At 40.5% G+C, this 17694-nt stretch overlaps 1 protein-coding gene across 1 annotated transcript; it reads left to right on the plus strand.

Annotated features, from left to right (window-relative positions):
• The first annotated feature begins 796 nt into the window (after positions 1-796).
• On the plus strand, positions 797-16255 carry wsb1 (WD repeat and SOCS box containing 1). Its single transcript, XM_041045725.1, has 9 exons — positions 797-1211; positions 2646-2814; positions 5842-6125; positions 7327-7458; positions 7824-7924; positions 10300-10472; positions 11011-11124; positions 13008-13115; positions 14380-16255. The coding sequence occupies exons 1-9, from the start codon at positions 1172-1174 to the stop codon at positions 14540-14542; spliced, it is 1284 nt and encodes a 427-aa protein (XP_040901659.1). The 5' UTR covers positions 797-1171; the 3' UTR covers positions 14543-16255.
• Positions 16256-17694: the final 1439 nt, after the last annotated feature.

The following is a 17694-nucleotide window of genomic DNA, read 5'->3' on the forward strand; positions in this document are numbered from 1 at the left end:
CAGCTCATCTGTTTTTCAGACCTACTATTGCACAACCCACTTCCTCCTCAACATGTCCATGTCAAGGGACACTTCTGTCCTTTTATTTTTGCTCATAACTCCTTTATAACCAAATGTATAAAACCCTTACCAAAACTGTTTATGTTTATGTTTATATGTTGAATGATATACCATTACTTTTAGAATACTAGTGTGTATCAGTCTGGCTGTACTGTGATGATGTATAACTAAAACACAACATCAACTCCTGATCATTTTCTTTAAGAGAGGCCAAAATGTGTCGGACCTTTGTTATTTCTGCTGACATGGTTTTAAAATGGTCATTAAAATAATTTGTCTGGGACCATCTGTGACCTGCACAATGCACAGAGAGAAGAAAGGGGGCTTAGGAACCAAGCAACTCAATGGTATAAAAAACAATGCTAGCAACTTTATTTATTTATTTATTTATTGCATATACCAGTATACGAATAATACAAAAATATCTATATCTAAGTCTTGGGTTTGTAGTTCAATTAAAAAAATAAAAAATTAAATAAAACTTTTTATATTATACCTATATTTAATGCACAAGTTCACCTTCTGTACCGGTTGGTGGCAGTAATGCATCATTTTATTGTTTGTTGCCTAAAGAAGGAAGGGGCGAGGGAAGCAGCAGGAAAAAAAAAAAGAAAAAGAAATAAGACAGCAGAGAGGAGGGAGGAGTTAATAGTATTACCATAGCAACCCCGTTGACGTAAATGAAACTCCTCCCACAGTTTTATGGTCAGTCCTCTTCTACATGAAAATAGCTCGACTTAGAAGCCATTGTATTTGCTAGGAGCTGTCACGTACTCAGGTCTATTAAATCAAATAGTCTTATTACGAGTTAAATTGTTTTTAATTCGCGAGAGTATTAACACGCGAGCAGCATACTTATAGATTTGACCAGTAACATTAAGTCTATTGTCGAGGAAGTCAAGGAAAAAAAAAAGAAATTTACAAAGGTCTAACGACGACTGTATTTTCCATCCGGGACATCAAGCTTGGCGGAGGAATTCATCTGACTTTTCAGACATCGGAAGAGGAAAAAAGCGCCGTCTAATTTCGCACTAATTGATTATTTTCTTTAGGTATTTTAGTTTTACCGTCCGTGCTTGGCTTTTTCTCTTAGTTCTGTGCGCTTACTTAGATGGCAAGCTTTCCAGACTCTGTAAACGAAAATGAAATAGGTAAGTAGAAAAAATGCTACACTTCAAACCTCTGTGATAGTAGATCCGGGCAGCAGCGTGGTTACAGTGTTAACTGTAGACCATTTCCAGGCAGTACAGTGTTAGCTTCTGATGTTGTGAGCCTGTAACTGTCCGTTGTAGCCTGATCATTGATATTACACTAAGCTAAAAACGGCCAGTATGACGTCCAAGCTAGCTTAAATGGTCTTTCATTACATTACACCGTGATGGGCGGAAGTAAGCACCGACACAGCTCAGTACTGCTATTAAACCAATTTAAGCTAACCTTCATCGACTATTGTTACGTATAATAGTCTTTGTATGTTCTGCTTGGTGAAAACACCATTCGGGACGCTGATCCATTGCGTTGGAGACAGTCCCGGTCTTACACCGGAGCCCATGTACATTAGCAAAACCAACCAGTTAGTCCTCATCCTTAACCCTTGTGCCCCCCTCTTGCCCTTTTTTTTGTACATTTTTTGCAACTTTTTTTTTTTTGATTTGGTGATCATTTTGGCTGCGTTACAGCTTGTGGCATGAATTTTTGCAGGAAATTTTCTTTTCAGTAACATTTTTAATTTTTAATTTTTTAATTTATTCTTAGGGAATCAGATTTGTGTCATTTTAATCAAACAAAAATAATTATTTCAGGGGGGATAAAAATCACAGAAGCAAAAGATTTCACCTCAAAAATAAAACTTTTTACTTGCAAAGTATTTGTGTAATCACGTAAACTTTTGGTCTTTTACTTTTTGATAATAAGTCCTTGTGTTTACAGTTCTCTCTGCTTCTGGCTCACTGATCAGACTTTTGCCCTCATTGTCAGCTTTGTGCTGCCTGACTTTTTATTTGCAGTTCTGACACAAATCTCATGCTTACCTTTACCTTTAGGCTTTACCCAATATGTTTTACCTTCACACTTGTACTTAAAAAGATAACCCTTCATATTTACCTGTAAAGGAGAATCCAAGTGGTTCCCAGCATTTAACTGTAACAAACACTGTGTAAAACGTGTTGCTAAGACTTTGTACACTATCGTAAGGGATTTGTCCTAAAAGAAATCTGCTGTCACAATAAGAGCTATATGCAAATATGTAAGGCCAATTATTGCCTGTGAATTTGCCATATGTTTAAGCATGTATAAATTTAATAGTGTATTTCATTTCTTTAAAAAAAAGCACATTCATTGTTTTAATTTCTTATATTACAGCTCATTTAAGTTGTTTATCTTGTGTGTTCCCCACCCACTCTTTTGGTGCGAATGATTTGGTTAGAACAGTTAGCCAATCAGATGCCTGTCTCAGAGTGAAGAGGTTACTTTAGGCTGAATAGAGTTCCTGTCAGTTGGCCTGAATAAACAGTGGGCTTGTAACATGTTAATAAGTGATCCTATGGATGAGTGTAGCTGAAGTAACGGTGTTGTTGTTTTTCCAGGTAAGGCTAAGTTCATCGGTGAACTCCTGGTGCCTGTTGCTCCCTTTGACCAGAAGTCTGGGCGCGAGGCTTGGACAGTAGCCTTTGCACCCAATGGTTCCTACTTTGCTTGGTCTCAGGGGCGTCGCATTGTCAGGCTCATTCCCTGGACAAAATGCCTGAAGGACTTGTAAGTATCAACTTAATGCTAGTGCACTCAGTTACTATTAGTACCTCAATGTAGCTACCATTATTATTATTTTTATTATTATTATAAAGTATTAACATACATATTTATGACTTTGGTTGAAATGTTTTTGAAATAAAAATCTGAAAACCTTCAACTGTAAGCTGAGTGTGTGGGAATCCTCTTTAGGTTGTGGACCTTTTAAGGTTTTAGTATTTTACTGTAGAGTACATCTTACTTGTTTTTGTATCATCCATGTAATATTTAGGGGTCCACATACTGCAGGTGCTCTAACTATCTGTGAATCCTTCATATCCTTATTATTATTATTATTGGCATTGTTATTATCATTAGAATTACTGTTATTTCCCTCAAAAAGTGTCTCAGAAACGATAAGACATACAGCAACCAAACATGGAAGACCACTAAGCAGACAAGGAAAACTACATCAGCTGATGTTATGATGGTGCTATAATAACAACTATAAGATTTTTCTTATAACTTCCAAGCCACTACAGTTTTGGCATTAACAGATAAAGTTTGGTTGACTGATTGTCTAATTGTCCTGTAGACTATAATCTTTTTTCCACACATCATGCTTTATTTGAAGAAACATTTCTTCATGGCAAACCAATGTCAATTGTGAAGTCAATCATGTTTATATTTTTCAAAATTTTAACTCAGAAAACTCCTGAAGGATTTGATCCAGAGGTACCAAATTCTTACATAAAGAAGATGAAATGAAAATCCAGAATTCAGGACAGAGTGACAATAAATATTTTATCACTGTATGTACCGTATTGTACAAAAACATGTTTTGACTTTCAAAATGTGTGAACAAACATTGTGGGGGAAAAAAATCAAAAAAACATTCTGTCTTTCTCAGAAGCGTGCATTATTTATTTCAGCTGATGACTATTTAAAGTTTCCTTAAACCTTTTTCCTAGAAAAGTATTTATAATTCAGCTTCTGAAAATAAAAGACAAAATGCACTTAAAATAGGTCACCTGTTTTCAAGCTCTCTGTGACATACTGACTACCACCACAATAATTTACAAGTTTTACAGATAATTAGTAAAGTAGTGCTTTGAAGCAAATGACATCGAATAACCTTTTTATTTGTAGAACTCAATGTCTAGTGTTCATTGCTGTTTTAAAAAAGTGTCCTGGTAGCCTTGGTGTCTAAGACACGTAGATACGGTGATTGTTTGAAGCACAGACTGTCAAAACAATGTGCTCAGACTTTGCCAAAAAAAAATGTCACCGTGGATGTTGTTGACCATCGTTCACAGTAAATGTGGATTTGTTGACATTAAGACAATAAGCTAAAGCTATGATTAATCCCTCCCACACTACAGAATATTCACTTTTCCTGGGCGTGCTTTAGCTTCTCTGTTTGCATTCGATGTCATTTTGACATTTATACAGACTAACTGCATTTTACTTTGGCAAACTCAAGTGCACTTATCTGCAGTTTAGAGGCAAATCGTTGGGATTATGTAAACCACCAAATTCCCCAGAGATTAACAGGAGCCTGAACTTGATGTCATTAGTATTACATCAGTGTTTGACCTGTTGTTCTAAACAGGAGGGCAGTGAGCACAGTTATTTTCACACATGAATTACCCACACTTTTAGATTTGCATGTTTGCATGGAAAATGTTACCCCTGCGTGTTTGGCAGTAAAATCTGACTGCTATTTGATTTTTCTTATCTGTGGTTTTTAGCAAAAGTAGCTTTGAGGCAGCTTAAAGCCACAAATCCTTATTATTGTTATTCTGCATGATATAAAGGCGTTATCATTTACTGACTGAATGAATAAGTTACACAAAGATCCACATATATAGTGTTGGTTTTTGGCAAATCAACAGTGGGGTCCAAATGTCTGAGACCACTTCCCCATTCAAATGAATAGGAAAGAGGCCTAAGACTTTTGGACTAGTAGAACTTTCTAGCAGTTTATCTGCCCTCAGATTCCTGCCTAATTCAGGAAGCAGGGTGAACACAAAGAGGTTCTCCACAGTGCCAAGGACACGTGGCTTGTATTATCAGCTCCCTTTTTGCTTAACAGGCTCTTTTTCCAGTCAATCTGGCCTTGTGACTCAGAGCCACACATTGAAATTGTGTGTGGAACAAGTGCTTGTTGTTCCCAAATAGCAGCCTGGTTATCTGTTTTTTTCCCCCGACAGTGGCATGAAATACTAAACTTTGCAGCCATTAAAAGAAATTCAGGATTTTTCCATCGGCAAGTTAAGCTGTAATGACATACATTTCCACTACAGCCTCGCAGCAGGGGATAGCCTCACAGCGCTGCGGTGGTCCTGCTTGGTAGCATGACCAACCATGGAGAGTCTCCTCCCCTTACCTGTGGCTAAGACATATAAAAGGCCCTGTTTGTACTTTCAGAAATCAGCCATAATAGAATTGTGTTAAGTTACTCCATCCTATCAGTCATTAGATATACTCATTTACCCTTTAGGGTTGCGCGTGGCTCATCCCAGCTGAGAGGCGGGGTAAACCCTGGGCAAATGTCCAGTTAATTATAGGGAGAGAGAGAGAGAGAGAGAGAGAGAGAGAGAGAGAGAAGCATTCACACAATCAATCGAGGCCACATTAGCAGTGATATTCTTCAGTAAAAGCAGGTCTAATCAGCCAGATATGGACACATTCTGCACTATTTAGTCGGCAGATCAGTTTTCATATTTCAGAGAGGAACATAGTCCAAACAGGAACAGCCACAGTGAGCGAACTAACAGGAAAAGGGCTGCAGGTAACGGGCTATGACTGTGGCTTGTGACTAGCAGACCTCCAACATGTCAACTAGGTTTATAGCTTTACTTTGCTGTGTGGTGCAGGGGAAAAACACTTACACTGTGCCACTGCTTGTGGTCGTTCGTGGCACGGCTAGGCTTTTTGTAAATATGAAAACCAATCTTGAATGGAATGACCTCATATACTCTCTGGCTTTCATAACAACTGTCTTTTGCTGACCTCTTCTTGTATATCTTTCTCCTTTGTCTGTTTCTGTAGTTCAGTGGGCCATTGTGGAGAGGGCACCAATGCCTCAAGCCCCCGGCGTTTGTCCCGTCAGAACAGCGACGGAGGCCAGGTAATCCCCGTGTCCGGCGAGCCCTGCGAACACACCATCGACTGCGGTGACATCGTCTGGGGCCTGGCCTTCGGTTCTTCGGTGCCAGAGAAGCAGAGTCGCTGTGTAAACATTGAGTGGCACCGCTTCAAGTTTGGCCAGGACCAGCTTCTACTGGCAACAGGCCTCAACAATGGTCGCATCAAGATCTGGGATGTTTACACTGGTGAGGATACATTGTTGTTAATTTGAAGTAGTTTCCCTCTTGAGCTTTGTGAGTTGATAATCAGATTTGGTAATTAAATTAGTTAATTAGATTAGGAAAATGAAAATTCTCCCCAAGCTCATAACTCATAATCACTAAGCCTCAGTGTTTGCTAGGCAGCAGCAGACTAAACACACAGCCTGTTTAAAGCTGGATATGCAGCTGGTGAATACAGTTCTTGCTTCTCCTTTGCAGCCATGTATTAATATATACTGTGTATTACTCCAATACCTCCTTTATTCTTAAAGTTATAGTGTGCTATGAACTGACAGTCATATCGATTTTACTTCATTGGCCTCTTGCATTCACCACTGGCCCATCAGTAAGCGAAACTAAGAAATAAAAATGATGGAGCCGTGCAATCAAATAATTACAGCAATGAAGCATCTGAGAAGCAGTGTGGAAGTATTTTGGGCTCTACATTTTAGATAAAATGATTACTAGCAAAGTTGGTTAGTTTGTAAAAAGCAAAAGCCTTGCTCTGCAGCCACACCCAGTCTGATCTCACCTACTAGCCTGCCTCACCCGGGTGAGGCAGCAGAAGCACCAGAAACCTGTGGAGCAAACATCAGCTGCACAACCTTGGCTCTCCTCTTTTCACCTCACTGATTCACAGGAGCCTTGCCAGATGGCAGGATTTATTTGCATGTAAATGCAGCCCATTGCATGGTTTGGGGAGAAGGTTTTCAGATTATGGCAGAGTTAAAGCTATGCTATAAAATTGCCTTAAATCGTACCAGTGGTATGTGTTGCTGGACGATACCATACAGAAAGATCCAAGATCAGCATTTATTACTGAGTGAACTCATCCTGTGTAGACACAGACAGAGGACTGGAGTTGCTGCCGCTCTGCTAACGTGCTTCACATGCTACGCCTCCTGTGTCGACGCAGTGTTATATTCAGAATTGATCCTAGGATTACCTGTTCAGTAGACTGACAAATCCACTGAGCATGTCTCTATATTTTCGTCACTCATTTCAGGATATACTCCGAAGAACTGTTTTTGTTTCAGTCTTGTGGTTTTCCCCTTGTAGCTGGAAGATTTGGAGGTTTTTGGAGAGGGAATGGAATTGTAGTTGTGCCTGTAAATAGTGTATCACAGACATTTTCACTTGTGGAAGAGTTTATTAATCCTCTGTTTGATTTGATGGCTTGTTGTAGGAAAACTGTTGCTCAATCTGATGGACCATACTGACATAGTGCGAGACCTGACCTTTGCTCCTGACGGCAGCCTCATGCTGGTCTCTGCATCCAGAGATAAGACCCTCCGTGTATGGGACCTCAAAGATGATGGTATGTAGATGATCTGTTCTTTATAGAAAGCTATCATTAAAATTCAAATTTCTGTTTTTCTCTCTTTTGTTTCTACAACTGAGAGTATGCTGTTGACAGGGGAAAACACCAGTCCCCTGAAAAATAAGACCAGTTTAGAAAAGTAGGTGAAAGATGCAGGGGCTGTAAATATGTAGAATAATCCAGCAAGCCCAGTATAACGTATGTTAGTATATGCTGTGAAATTCACACAGTCCTTTATCTGCTGTGTGGCCTGCGTGAACCACAAAATGCAGCACTGCTTCAAACCACACACTAACCAGCAAGCATTCACTGCTCATGCAAGCTCTGGTACACTGCTTCATCAAGGTGTCTGTGTCTTCAAGGTAACATGGTGAAGGTTTTGCGGGGGCATCAGAACTGGGTGTACTGCAGCGCCTTCTCCCCCGACTCCTCAATCTTGTGTTCAGTTGGCGCCGGCAAAGCAGTACGTATACAAGTTCCTTTTTACTTACTTTGATGAGTTTGCTAGCTAATCTGTTTGCATTTGCTTGTGACCAGTTATGCTTGATCAGCCTACAACTTAAAAAAAAAACACTTCCCATCTGCCCTGCCCTCCCATTCCCACCTTAGAACAAACTGTGCTCGGTGTCATTATAAGTTGAGCTACCTGCATCTAGATTGTGTTTGGGGTTTTTTTTTGTTTTGTTTGCAGTGGAAAAAAAAAAGGATTTTGGTATTCTGACGTTTGCATGCAGAGCAGACAACTGTTTTCACCATTGTCATATACAAGCTGACAAATTAAAGGAAAAACCTGAAAAATGACGAATGCAGATGTTGAAGTAAACCTGTTTCTGCAGCCCTTAAGGCATACATGTTTCTGGATATTGATTCTACAGGCTGGGCACCATTAGTTCACCTTATCTACAGTGTTGCAGCTCAAGATTAATGTGAACAAAGTGGTAATGGTAGACATGGTGGTAGCTTTGTTAGGCTGTGTGTGTCCCTACAGTGTGTGTCTTGCTCTCCCTGTCACAGGTGGTGGCAGAGCTCAGTGTGTGATTGGTTTTGAAAGGACCGCTGCGCTGACATTTTGAGCAGCCGGTGTAAACCGGGGACGCACAGTGCGCAATGGCCAAAGGCCTGGCCAGGGGCAGCCTGGCACCTGACCAGCAAGGTCAATCTGTACGTAGGTGCTGCTCCGTGTCTGTCTACCTCTGCTGTTGCAGTTCCTTTTTTTATTTAATTAATTTCAGTTTAAAACTTATTATTAAACTGGTACTTAAAAACCCCCTCTATTCCCCTTCAAACCCCCCCACCTCTCTCCCAAACCCCAATTCCTACCCCCCCCATCATCTTTAAATAGCTCCGTCGACCATCTGCACACAGTAGCTTCTCTTTTGTTACCAGAATGACTGTTACTGTCAGTTTAAATGTTTCCCTTGTTGCAAGTTATAGAGAACAATTCAGCCAGCCACAACAGTTTAACAACCAACAACCACTCCCCTCTCTGTCAGTGTTAGCCAGCCACTGCCAATGCTTTGCAGATGTTGCATAGGTTTCACATTATTGTTCATATACAAAAAATAATTCTCAAAAGATTATTTTTTATTGTGTCCTACAGATGTCAGCTGTTGCTTTAAAACTTACGTAAGAACAAACCCGATGCTGAGATAAACAGTCGACAAATTGGCCGGTTCTGTGGTAACTTGTCCATCTGCAGTTCTTCTGTGGCTTTTTCTGCTTTAATAAAGAACATTTGAGTTCATTTGAGCAGCAATAAATTACTGCATTTCATCCGCAATTCTCCATCAGCGTACTTCTGATGGAAAAAGAATAAGCTTAGGAATTCACCACATGATGTTTTCACTTTAAACCGGAGAGCTAGAAAATGAGGAAACTAGCAAGTCTAAAGAGGAAGGAACTAAACCATTAGCTTGCATGTGACTGTTATTTATATAGATCATTAACTGCATTTGTTCAAAAACAGTGTTTGCAGCTCTTGAAGGAATTTTCAATTTCTAACAATAAAAAGTTAAGAGATGATAGCTAGATAGTTATTTAATTGCATAGCTCCTGGTATAGCTACCTCCTGATGCATTGTCCTGGAGCAAAGACATTAATACTAAGACCATGGCTGACTGTTAAAAGCAGAAGTCTTCCACAGATGATCTCTTTTCTCCCAACATGTGGATGTGTGTGTGGTTGTGTGTGTGGTTGTGGTTGTGTGTATGTGTGTGTGTGTATTCATATATGTACTTTGCCAGAGGTATCAACCCTTTGGCCATAAAATATTCTTTTCTCTTGCAGTATCTGTCTCTCTTCGTAGGCTTCTGCCGGAGGTGCGAGCCTATTGTAAACACAGAGAACTAAAACTCTGAAAGGGGAAACCAGTGGAGTAAAATTATGTTACCTTAAGTTACTGCTTGTTTTATTTTCTCTTTCTTTGTGTAGACTTTTTTTTTTTTTTGGTTAAACTAATAGAAGTGTTTATTTAATATATTTAATAACACATTAAAAGATAATATATATGAACTTAAATTATAATGTAGTTTAATAGTATTTTGTAATGTTGGAATATTAATTCTACTTGTCAGTGTAGGTGAAATGTTGCATTTTGACATAGCCTTGCTGCTTGTGTAGCATGTGCTCTTTTCTTTGTTTGGTCTGGTTTAATGTTACAGAGCTTTACAATGACACTGAGCATAACTTGAGCATATTTGTTTAATACTATTTTAATCTTTTTTTAATTTAATTTCTAAATGCTTTATGAGCATATAGTAATTTTAAGTGTTAGATAGCAGAGCTGTACTCTTTCCAAATCATTGCATGGGCTATAACAGAGCTCTCTTCACATTGCAGGTGTTTCTATGGAACATGGATAAGTACACGTTGATCCGGAAGCTGGAGGGGCACCACAATGACGTGGTGTCCTGTGAGTTTTCCCCAGACGGGGCACTGTTGGCCACTGCCTCTTATGACACCAGGGTCATTGTATGGGACCACCACAAGGCCACCATCCTGCTGGAACTGGGGTAAGAAATGAACACACAGCGTGGAGGCCAGGGGGAGAGGGGGTTTGCTGCTCTGGAATTATTGTTCATAACCACACAGATCATGGTGGAGAGTCCCAGCTATTCAATTACAATGCTCAAGTATTGCTTATTTTTCTAAATACTTTGGGCCAGTATGTTATCTAAAGTGAGTCTGTGTAACTTTTGTCTAACAGAAGTAATACTAATAATACTTTCTGGATAATGGTAAACAGTGTTACAGCAGCATTAGGAGAGAAGTTGGTGAACAATATGCAGCAATATATATCTCTCTTTGCTAACATTAGCTTCTGTACAGACTGTTGCTGCAAACCCTCTCGAACTGTACTGAACTGAGCAAAAGTGTGTTTCATTGATTATGAGTTCAGCTGTTCCTTTTCAAGAGAAGAAATGAGCTGCTTCTTTTGTCAGAAGTCATACACACATATTGAGTCAAAGTGGAAAGGCTGTTAGTGACTGTTCATTTTTAACCTGGAGAAGCTCTAATACTGACTCTGTTATTGAACTCATCTCTCTCCAGCCATCTCTTCCCTCCTCCATCACCCATATTTGCTGGAGGAGCGAATGACCGCTGGGTTCGCTCTGTGAGCTTCTGCCCTGATGGCCGCCACATCGCCAGCGTTACTGATGACAAGTAAGATACTGAATGAGATCAGGGTTAAAGTCATGTTCCTTAATTGGTTAGATCTCAGTGTCTGGGTTTAGTGGTGGGACAGCTTCCCCCTTTCCCTTTAAAGGAAGAACTGTTTTCTTTGAATGGGGGGGATTGTTTAAAATGAAAACAGCTAACATATCAATCCAGTCTTTAGTATAGAACTTCAAAAACCATAATCATTGATATTTTGTGCCTTGTGGTGTCTGTTCTAAAAGGTTAGATATATTTCAGCAGTAGATAAACAAGTGCACCATTTTCCACATTTCAAAGCGTTTACATCCTGAACAGCTCATTCAGTATGAGCCTCGACAAACCCACGTGTTTACCTCTTGAGTGGATGTTTGTTCACTAAAGTCTTTTTTTCTGATGCCTATTAGTGCACACGGCCTGATGTGTAAACAGCAGAGTGCAGCAGAACAGTTTCACTGTTGGCTGCAGTTTGTTTTTAAATCCTGCTGCGAGTCATGAGCCTTAACAGGACTTTAGAGCACAGAGCTACTGTATGTTTGTCTGTGTGGACGGGTCACATGACTGTCACAGGGCAACTATTAATCACCCTGACTACTTGCTGGCCGAGCACTGAGCTGTTGGTAGAAAATATGCTGAGAAAAGAAGCAAGAGGAAGCTCCACAAAATGGTGGCTGCGAGGGGGGGAAAACAAACCGAAGCTGCCCTCCCACTGGAGGCTTTAAATATTTCAGGGAAAACACTGCCAGCTCCCAAGTTTTGGCTAGCAGTGTTAGCTATTTATTGTAGGCACTGGAAAGTTAGACAATTTAAGTCTGCAAGTGATTAGAAAAGTGGCCTTTCGCCCTGTCCATGGAATATTAACAACTGCCTGCCAGATTGGCATGAAATTTGTTTAAAGATATGACTAGAACAGTGTTTTACAACAGAATTAGAGGGGGGCCCGACTGACAGGGACTGTGAATGATAAATATGTGGCAGTCCAACACAAATAGATCAATATACGGGAAACACTGAGAAGTGTAAAAATATTTTTGGCTCATCATGAAACCGTGCAGGGACAGTCTATGTAATTAGTAGGAGACACTACCTGAGAGATCAATCTTCTAATGTAAATCAAATTTTTAATCTCACAATGTTGTTTTTAATCACTCTAAATCTCCTAATCTTATGGAGTGACTGGCAGTATATTTCCTGATCCCAGCCATGCAGTCCAGGAAATGATCCTGTGAGATGATTCTGTGAGAGCTCTTCCAGGAGCCGTTCTTACTTAAAACTAAAACGTTGTACGCAAACAGAAAGCAAAGCAAATTTTCAACTTGCGTCATTCGTGTGTATTCGACCACTGGACCCTTACAGTCAGCGTTCATTCGCCCCCAGACGTACAATGTACAAACAGTAGTGGCATTAACAGTGAGCTGGCTTGCAAGGTTCACATCAGCCGTTGTCTGTGGGAGTGTTTCTGTGTGTTTGACTGATCTCATAACTCACCGGTCCTTTCTGTTACTTCCCTTCAGTCTCTCTTTTTTTTTTTTTTTTTTACGAAGCAGATTCACAATGACTTATTCACACATTTTCTGCTCAAGTTGAAATATTTTTAATTCTTGTGGTCACAGCCTGATGTCAGTTTGCAACACCCTTGGCTACTGCGGTCATGCTGCCCCTAAAATTCACTATGTTCTGTCTGAGCACACAGTAACAGTAGTTAGATCATTGGCATGCTTTTCCTGTCCAAGATTTTTGTGTGTTTATTCAGTGGTGGAATTGGTGACACTAAGCTGACGTGTACACCTTGAAACTGTGGTGCCTGTATCAATCTAATGTGTTGCATTGGCCTGGTTGGTGCAGGCATACACCCACAAGACGGTAATTACATTTTCTCTGTCTCTGCACAGGCTGGTTCGCTTCTGGAGCATCGAGGAAAGGGCCCCTCAGGCCATCGCCCCTCTCTCCAATGGCCTCTGCTGTGCCTTCTCTCCTGAAGGAAGTGTCCTTTCTGCTGGGTAAGACACCGACACATGCTCAGACATGCATCATCCTAAACACACAACTGGCATTACGTTACCTCAGTCGCACCTTACTGACTCCTGCCTTACGACAAAAGAGCCAAGGAAACCAGTTCTTCGTGTTTTGTCTCGGCTCACTGTCACCATTTGCAGACCTTAGACCCTATCAGGCTAAGTCTTAACTGTTTTCAGTTTAGTCTAATGTGTAGCTCAGAGATACAGTATATAACAAAACTGAGTGCAACCCTCTGCAATATCACTAAAATGTTACATGATTCAAAACTGTGTCATCTTACAGTAATTGTCACATTTTATGTTGAAGTGCAGGGTATTTGATCTAATGTGCAGTTGAATACAAACATTAGAAAGACAGCATTCAAAACAGAGGTTCTGAAGTACAACCTCAGTGCAACAGAAAGTGATCCCAGCTGTGATTTCTAATTCAGCCTAACAGCATAAACAGGATAATAACAGAACCGCAGCTTCCTTAGTTTTATCCTGAGTTATGCAACATGACTGCACATGGTGAGGAACTGCCTGAACAAGTAAGAAACCAGACTGTAAGACTTCATAAAGATGGGAGAGGATAAAAGAGCATGTGTTGGCTGATGAACTAAAGCTGGAGCCCAGCTGCAGCAGTGGTGAGGAGGTGCAGGAATTCGCTCCTTACATAACCCTGACCTGAAAAACAGAGAGCGCTGGCATTGGTGCAGACATTGTCTGTGGAAACAGGTGTTTGACAGACAGTGTGAGGGACATTACATGGCGTCAACCTCCAAGAAGAAAACCAGTGTTCACTAAACTGCTCAAAACTGCAAGATTACACTTTGCCAAACAACACGGAGTGAGGCCTGAAACACTCTTTGATCAGATGACACCAAAATAAATGATTTTGGATCAGATGGGGTCCAACATGTTTGGTGATATGGGTCTGCATGCGTGGGGGAAAAAGGTGTGGAGGAGATGACATTTACTGCCACCATGAATGCAAGTTTGTGCAAACAAACAAATACTGAAAGAGAAGATGTGTCAGGAGAGAAAACATGATCCTAAACACACTGAACAAAATCACACAAGAGTTTGTGAAGGAGGACAGAGTGAAAACTGTGACCTGGCCAAAGATGGACCTTTCATTCTAGTTTAGGGTGGGATTTGTAATGACTTAATAGTTTGGTTGAATTTGAATACTGTATTCTGGCTCCTCTTCTTTGATTTGTCGTCACTCCTTTTTTCTTTGTTGTTGTTGTTGTTGTTGTTGCAGGACTCGTGATGGTAGTGTGCACTTCTGGGAGTGTCCTCGTAGCATTGCCAGTCTGCAGCACATGTGCAGGATGGCTCTCCGCCGGGTGATGAACACCCAGCAAGTGGAGGCCCTGGCCATTCCGACGCCGCTCCGCGACTACCTGACATACAGAGTCATCTAACCCCCCCCCACCACCACCACCACCACCAACCACCACCAACTGCACATGCCACAGCAGCTGTATGCTGAAAAACCAATGACTCCCTTATTTTCTGAAAAAATGTTTGGGGAAAAAACATTTTTTTCATAGAACTTTGTTGAACAAATATGATCAGAACAGGAGGAAAAGAATGAAATTTTACTGAATCCCCAGAAACACGTCCTCACTTCAGACCCCAACCAAAACCTCTTAACAGCAGGATTTTTTTGTTGCTTCGTGCGTATTTATTTTTGTAAGTGATTTAATTAATGAGTGTGCTGAGGCCATTGCACCATTCCTACCTGTGAGTTATTTCTGGGGCTTCCTGTTCCCCTCCATCATATCAGTGTGCTACCTGTAAATGTTCAGCTCCTCTTCCAGCTGGCTCCATCGCTCTCCCAGGTTCAGTAAACCCTTCTTCTTTTCCTCTGACCTGAAATGGCTGTTGCACTTCATGTGAGAAGCTTTGCAGTGGTGCTTGCTCTTCACATCAGGCTTTCTGTTTGTCAGTGGGTGAGCTAAAGGGAAGAGACGCACGGGTGTGTAAAGGGTGCAGGGTTTTGAAGGCTGATTCTCCGATCTGTGAAGTCCTGATACTTGGAGTCTTTATACATGATTGTCGTGAGACAAACACAATGAATGGTTCTCTCTTAGATTTTGAATATTTCTCTGAAGCAGTATTTAGTAGTTTTTATTTCCAATACGTAGATAACGTTTGCCAGGTGTATCAGCCGTTATATGGTCCAATACAGTATGAAACCTAGTCTCATTTCATTTCTGCTGTGTGAGACTTTTGGATGTTTCAGTTATAGGCAACATTAGAAGCTAGCTGTCAGGCTAGCTACATCACTAACCGTTAAGCTTACATGCTCAACATAAAAAAAAACAAAAAAAACCATTTCACTCCTAGAGCCGATAAATGGGTCAGGGTCCTGCCCACTGTGGATCTCAGTCACTATTCTTAAAGAATAAAAAACAGTATCTATTTGATTAGTTCACCAGTGATGTACCAGCAGAGGCGGGGAAGCAGACTGGTAGCAAATGTAAACCAGGGAAGGCTCCAAAATGTCTACAGTTCCCTTGGCAAAGGATGTTTGAGGAAGGAATATTTGTCAGGTGAGAAACGCTGCATGTAAACTTTGTTTACAAGAAAACTCCTGACGTGGCTGCTAATATCTGCTTCCAATCTACACTAACTGGCAAATATCAGTCAGTCTGACCCTGACATGATGCAGGAGTAGCCCACCCACAGTCCACCCAAGAAATGTCTCAGACTGGTGATAAATATGGCAACGGTATGAATTTACTTCAGTGTGTATGTAAATGTGTGTGTGCGTGTGTGTGTGCGCCCTGCCCTGCCCTGTGGGGCAGTATAAAGCCTTGCGACCAGTGTCATTTCTCACTCAAGCAAAGCACCTCTGCTGCTTAACTGCTATAAATAGTTGAACTTTAAAAAAAAAAAAAAAAAAAAAAAAAAAGCTGTATACAAAATTCCATGTGATATGTAAATACAAAATTGTGTCGTTTTTTTTTTTTTCACTTTATTTTGTCATTTATATCCAGTCCTTATGTTGAACATTTGTATTTTTCTATTTTGTTCTTTTTGTTCTCCTTTAAATGTAAAAAAAAAAAAAAAATGTCTGCAGAACTGCACATCTTACTGCTTAAAGCCCATGAAAGGTGTATTACATTTCTGTACAGGTCAGATTTCCACTGTGGCAGTTGCATTGCTGCTCCTGCCCGGTCACATATTTTTGCTGTATGTAGAATTTCCAGCAACCCTAGAAAGTATCCAATCTGCTTTTATAGACCTTCATGTTCACTGAGCTCTTGATAGAAACACAGTATATGCACATAATAAGTCAGACTTTTTAAAGATGCAGCGTTTTTTTTTTTTTTTTTTTTTTTTTTTTTAGAACCTTCTGTTCCTTGCCTGTCATTTTCAGTTTGTGTGTCAGTGGGAGAAGAAGTGAAGAAGGGAAAGTGAGCGTTAGTGTCGTCCTCTGTGTTTCTGTAGGATGGTGGGTACGGAGCAGCTGTCAATCATTCTTAGCAATAAGTTGTCTGACAGTCAGTGCTAATGCCAAAGGTTTCTTGTTCAGATAGTGTATGTAAGTGGTCCGCTTGTTCTCTTCATCTTCGGCTGAGATGTAGAGGGTCTCATGAATGGGCTGCAGCTCTTGGTGATCTACACAGAACCTTAACAGGGGTTTGCATTACATGCTTTTGTATACCTGCAACCGCTGTGATTGGAAAAACACATTCCTGCCTCAGTGAGATGCAGTAAGAAGCGGTAAATATATCATATGTATATGAATGTATTTAGTTCCTGCAATTTTTTTTTTTTTTTTTTATGTATGTGTGCGTGTGTCTTTGTGAGTGTGTGTGTGTGCGTGTGTGTAGTTTCAATAAAGGCTTTTTGACAAAATAATGGTGGTTGGTAGTTTCAGAGAAAGGGCCTTGACCCATTTTAGAGCAGCAGAAGAAGAAGACAGACGTCTCATGTGAATCAACTAAACCTGCTCAAACAATTAATATGAGGTTACTTCAGTTCTCTCTGAGTGAGAGTCTGACTCAGGCTCTGAGAATAGGCTTCCAGGATCTTCAAACATTTATTAACCCTTTCTCTGCTGCAGTCTGTTTGCAGTGTTTAAACGTTTCGGTAACTCTGTGAAGTCACATGGTACAATGGTGTCACGCGATCAACATCAACACCTCAGACCACGTCACCCAGCTATCACTCAGGTTTTATACAATGTGTGTAACACTGAGTGGTGTTAATATGAACTTTGGATCATGTATCTGTTTTGATTTGCAGATACTGTAAAACAGGACTGGGAGGGACGGTTGTTTGTGTAGTGCAGTTGATTGAAGACGTCTCTGACTGGAAACTTCTCTCTCTGCACTGTGAGACTGAAAATGCTTTTTGCCAGTAAATAACATGAGTTGATTTCAAAGAGGACGTAGGAGAGTTCAGGAACTTGGTCTCTGATAGTCTGAAGGAGTAGGGTGAAAGTTTTAGTCTGGGTGAGTTGGACAGTGTTAATCAGTCACTTATTACCCATAAGTCACTGAAAAAGAAATCACAGACACACACGTGACATCTTTTGTATTCAACAGGTGTAGAAATAGTA

Source organism: Toxotes jaculatrix, chromosome 9, assembly GCF_017976425.1.
Source record: "Toxotes jaculatrix isolate fToxJac2 chromosome 9, fToxJac2.pri, whole genome shotgun sequence".
Classification (NCBI taxonomy): domain Eukaryota; kingdom Metazoa; phylum Chordata; class Actinopteri; family Toxotidae; genus Toxotes; species Toxotes jaculatrix.

What these genes read in the sequence shown, in the direction of transcription:
- wsb1 (XM_041045725.1), top strand. Translation starts at nt 1,172, where the DNA reads ATGGCAAGCTTTCCAGACTCTGTAAACGAAAATGAAATAG. An exon ending in CAGTTGGCGCCGGCAAAGCA is followed by an intron (nt 7,925 to 10,299) that starts GTACGTATACAA and finishes TTCACATTGCAG; the next exon opens with GTGTTTCTATGGAACATGGA. An exon ending in GCCAGCGTTACTGATGACAA is followed by an intron (nt 11,125 to 13,007) that starts GTAAGATACTGA and finishes GTCTCTGCACAG; the next exon opens with GCTGGTTCGCTTCTGGAGCA.